At 42.1% G+C, this 5,302-nt stretch overlaps 1 protein-coding gene across 1 annotated transcript; it reads right to left on the bottom strand.

Annotated features, from left to right (window-relative positions):
- Nucleotides 1-293: 293 nt before the first annotated feature.
- LOC120287118 lies at nt 294-1,468 on the bottom strand. The gene is made up of 2 exons (XM_039299812.1): nt 925-1,468; nt 294-862 (listed from the first exon to the last, which is right to left on the bottom strand). Exons 1-2 carry the CDS (start codon nt 1,466-1,468, stop codon nt 294-296), a joined length of 1,113 nt encoding a protein of 370 aa, XP_039155746.1.
- Nucleotides 1,469-5,302: the final 3,834 nt, after the last annotated feature.

Genomic DNA, 5,302 nt, shown 5'->3' with positions numbered 1-5,302 from the left:
CTTGAAACTTGATGCGTCCGATCACGGTTGGCAGCATCACAGGGTACATGACAAGGATATAGAACATGTATCGAGACAAGCACTTACTGATATTGGATCTTGATTCGATGCCAGAGTTTTTCAAACTGTCTCGGTCATTTGGGTGGCAACACATTTCGGTTGCAATATGCCAAATGAGGATGCATTGGTCGAACTCCAACTCGATGCTCCATTTCAAACTCTCCATATTGAATTTTTGAGCACCTGGCTTCCTGGGGTGGGCTGGCGGGATTGCATTTGTGTGACATGTGACACTATAAGATTTTTATCTCTTCGGTCACTTTCTTGTGATGCTTATAGAGGAGTTTCTCGACCGCCTCATCAATGTGCAGAAATTCGAGGATCTGATGGCAAGGGAGGTGCTTCTCTTTAATTGCAAAGCTCAATAGGCTGTATTGAGCCATGTGATCCGACCATCGGTGCCGTTTAGTCAGCGGTTGCAACCAATTGATGAAATCCAAGACTGCAAATTTCTTTTCCTTAATCAACCAACAAGCCGTCTTGTCAGAGAAAAGAAGAAAAACCAAAGCATAAATCTCCAGGAATATGGCCACCGCTAGCAGTACAAAGGTCAAACAAAGATCAGCCACTGAGTAATTAGGATCCTCGATCAGGATGAAGAGTACCAATACGATGCAGATTGAAACCAATCCAGTTATGCGACGAGCCAAGCCCCAGCTAGTATGGATTGCCTTGGCCTTTGTGTAGAGCAAATCGTACATGATTCCCAATTCAATCTCAATGATCTTGAAGACTGCGAGGAAATTCTTATCCTTGAGCACCGACCTACTTGTGTCACGATCCTCGGAACTCAGCAGGAGATCTGCAAAAGGCGTTGGAATATTTTGAGCAAGCCACTGGCCGCAAGCAATTCTCCTTGCTTACGCTTATAACGTTGCTCCAGATTGAGGTCTTTCTCCGGAGACGAGAGATTGGCACCATCCACAGTGTTTTCCACAGTCGCATCACGGACCTCGATCACCACGTGCGGTATGACATCATAGCCCTCGGCCTCCATCAACTTATGCTGCTCCAATATCTTGGAAAATTTAGGAGGTGGGTCGGGGATGGAGTCCCTGAACTGCTCACTGCTGGCGGCCCAGAGCACATAAACCCTCTCGCCATACTTGACGAGCCCAGCAAGAATCATAATGATGGCGAGGATGGATATATTCGGGCCGGTCCACGCCATCAGGAAGATATAAAATGTCACTCCTGCTTGGGTGACTAGTGCCAACAAGTGCCTCAGCCAGAGCTCATTGTCTTCCAGGGCATATGCTGTTATGGTGTCGGGGCCTCCTAAGTGTAACAAGAGGAATGGCGCCCAGAACGCGTTCAGCTGGGTGTTCGCATCCACACTTTGTCTGTTTAACTTTGTGAGCTTGTTTGTGATTATGCCGAGCGCATAGATCGCGACTGAATCAGCCATTAGGTAGGCCAGCCAAACAAACGCCCTGAGCAAGGCAGAGTGGTATTTGCGGCGATTGCCCATACAAATGAGCAGAATTTGGAGGGTGAGGCTGAGGAGCACGACACCACGGAGCTCCCACTCTTCCCACAGCTCTTTGAAACGCAAAGAGAAGACCGGCATCACCTGCATCCTCTTCACAACAATGCCGCTACTCAGAGCAGCTGAGATGCAACGCTTCTATCAGCAAAAGAATGATGAAAGTACATTGCTCATAAAAGGAGAATGATGTGAATATCAGATTAGTGAATACGCAACTCGCAAAAATGATCAACGATGTTAAGCTATAGAGATATATTTCACTGTATGACCTAATCAAAGGTTGCGTACCAAAATCTTAAGTAACCCTATGAACATCGGTGAGACAATTTGATCTTTCCTTGCTGCTTTTAGAAAATTCACCGCCTTACAAGTTACTTACATGGTTTCTTCAGCTGATACATTTGAGAACAAAAGAAATTCTTGAATTCTTTCTTCTTCTTTTTTTTTTTTTGGGTGTAAATTCTGGCATTCTTTCTACCTTCAGTTGTTTTTGTTTTCCCATTTTTCTTTACAGCTTTTTTGAAGTCATCTGCAGAACACAAGTCTACTGTACCCAAAAAAAAACTTGGACATCCAAAGCCAAAACAAACTATATGTAGCTCAAAGTTCACTGAAGCAGAGATGAGATGAACGTCAAGCAGAGATGAAATGACTGTCTTTTACTTACCGATAACTGGCAATATCATCACTCGATGGTGAAAATGTTGATCCACCGGTTCAAAGAAACATCGGTCTTTTGTAACAAGGATCTGTTATGTTTGAGAGAGAGAGAGAGAGTGAGGGTCATGGAGGACGAGGACTGATACTGGAGAAAATATTGGGTGGTCCGGGACCGCCACGTCGGCGTGGTCCTGGACCACTCACGTAGCGCCACGTGTTAGGGGAGGGGACCAAAGGATATGGCCCTGGCCCACCTCTCTGATGCTCTCTCTCCTCTTTCTCCTCTCTGTCTCCCTCCCCTCACACATGGCGCCACGTGAGTGGTCCGGGACCACGCTGACGTGGCAGTCATGGACCACCCAATATTTTCTCCAGATACTGAGGTATGTGACCCAGGCAAGCAAGCGGACAGTACAATGATGCAGGTAAGTAAGCTCTCTCTCTCTCTCTCTCTCTCTCTCTCTCTCTCTCTCTCTCTCTCTCTCTCTCTCTCCGTGTCTTGAAAAGTCCAAGATGTGAAGGAAAAAGAGGGAACAGAACACAGAGAAATGATTACGTGCTAGTTTTTAATCTATTAGTCTATTCTAAGTCACAAAAAATTAAATCACAGAAAATTATAAATTATTATAGGACTAACTTTTTCAAGAATTTGTGGCTCACAATAGACTATTATTCTCATAGTACTCAAGAACTGTTATGCTAGCAAAAATATTGGGTGCAACGAAGCGACATGGGCCCGCTTTTAACAAAAGCTATAAGTACTTCTCTTTCCCTTAGTTTCTCTCTCTTTTTCACGAATCTTCCTTCTTCACTATTTCTTGCATCCTTTTCTTTTTGCCTTCTAGAGCCATGGACGACGCTTGATTGCAATGGACAACCATGGATGAACCACTCACGAGCATGCCAACGCTCATCCATGGCCATTGTTGGCATCATTCGGGCATGCTATTGATTTTCGGGTCTTCGTCTTTCCCATCCAGCCATGGACGACGCTCACGCCTAGCCATGGACAACTGGCTCACAAGTGACACCAGTGCTCATCACAGGATGTCCACCACCCTTGTAGCCACCCTCAAAATCTCACTAGATCCAGTGACTGTCACCTCTCAAAACCTCACCACATTTGACGTGGGCAACCCTCGCCCTATCTATGAGGGTTGAGCCCTCACTGAATTCGACGGCCAGCCACAGGCAAGAGCCATGACACCCTCATCGGTCCTCACCTATGGCCGGTCGTTAGTCATAGGCCAAAGGGAAGAAACGGCCAAAGGGAAGAAACAAAAAAAGAAAGGAGGAAAAATTGAGATAGTCAAGAAGAAAAGAGAGAAACCAAGGAAAAGAGGACTTGCAGCTTTTCTTAAATGTGGGCTCACAAGCAACACGTCTCATTTGCGGAATGGATTAGTGCAATGCTGAGGTGGCTACTCTGGCTGCACCCGATATTTTCTTAGGAAACATTAAAAAGTCAACTAAGAGGTGAAAGTGGACCTCAGTTTTTTTGCTAAAAAAATGGACCCCAGCTATTATAAGGAAAAGGGGCACTCAGGACGAGGAGCTCACCGAGAAAGAAAGCAAAAGAAAAGAAAGGGAAAGAAGAAAGGGGTTTTCGCCTCAAATGCCCCGTCAAGCAAATTTGACTTCATATTATAATGCTTGATAAATGCTTGTTACCTCAGTTCTTTCAACTGGAGTAATTTTCAGATTTAGGGCTTAAATTCGGAATTTTTGAAATTTTGAGCAGCATAGTCTGATTTTTGAGTGGATTATGTCATTGTAAAGCCATGGAGTTTGGTGGAGGTTGATTTGAAGTAACGATTTGGTCAGAGTGAAATTTTACGGTTTTGCGTGCTATCTCCATATTGCAATTAAATCTAAATAATTGCTTCAAGTGAACGATTTATTAGCTTGTAGGAGTTATTTTGTTAACGTTTTTGTAGTTGAGGTAGAGTTTTATTTGGTTTTAATGTCAATTCTCGTTTAATTGATAAGATTGCAAGATCGTCGGCTCGTTTAGTTACACGTTATTTGGTTTGGCCATTTCTAGATGAATAGTGCTATCTTTTTTATGAATTTCTAAACTCATATCTTGAAAACAGTAAAGATTTGATACGTTGTAAATTATAAATAAGCATGTTTCTTACATAAAATCTAAACCGGACGTTTACTACATTTTGGTATTTCAGAATGTTTGATAAATGTGTTATGGAAGGTTATTTTAGGATATTTGCTTTGTGAAATGATTTATGAAATGAATTTTAAAATGAGAAAGAAAGATTATATGCTTTGACTTGTGAAACTGATTTATGATATATATTTTGGTTTGCCTTTGTAAATTATAAAGGATGTTGTTGTGGATTCGTATTAATACTCAATATCATTGTGAGCCCAATGAGGGATTTATGGGTATGCATAGTAGTTTAGGATATCCTTATGGGTCAACCACTAGCAATATATGTGGAGACCTTGGCAATAGGGGAGCTTGGTCGCCCAATCGGGGAGCAATGCGTGACTATGGTAGATTTTTTAGCAAAAGTTTAGCCAATGAAACGGACCATTAGCATGTGAATTGATATGATTGATCAATGGGCTAAACCATTGATATTTGTTTTGATATTATTGTGAAATTGATATTTCTATTATAATATATGTATGTTGAAGCATATGTGACTCATTGTCTTCTTATAAGTTTGTTATATTCTGTATGTGGTTTAAATAAGTTGTTGTTTTGTTTTGTAAAGGGCATAGTGGATGCTTGATCTATTAAAAGGAAAATGCTTTACTCATTGGGCAGTGGTTGTTCATTCTATTTATCTTTCGTGTTTTTCAAGTCCTTTATTAGTAGCCGTTAGAGCAAGAGCGTTATTGTGAGAACTTGAATTTTGGTGGTTTGAGATTACGTTTTTTGGATAGAAGGACGGCCATGTTATTACCCCTATTCCTGCAGGATTCAAGGTGTGGTTCTCTCTCTCTCAAGATGCATATGCTAAACTACGAGTAGATAAACATTTTGCTAATGCCGAGTGTGGTTCTCTCTCTCTCTCTCAAGATGCATAGGCTAGACTACGAGTAGATAAACATTTTGCTAATGATTTA

Source organism: Eucalyptus grandis, chromosome 8 (genome assembly GCF_016545825.1).
Source record: "Eucalyptus grandis isolate ANBG69807.140 chromosome 8, ASM1654582v1, whole genome shotgun sequence".
In the NCBI taxonomy this organism is placed as follows: domain Eukaryota; kingdom Viridiplantae; phylum Streptophyta; class Magnoliopsida; order Myrtales; family Myrtaceae; genus Eucalyptus; species Eucalyptus grandis.
Note: the sequence above shows the minus strand (reverse complement) of the source record. Positions and strands in the feature narration are given on the sequence as shown.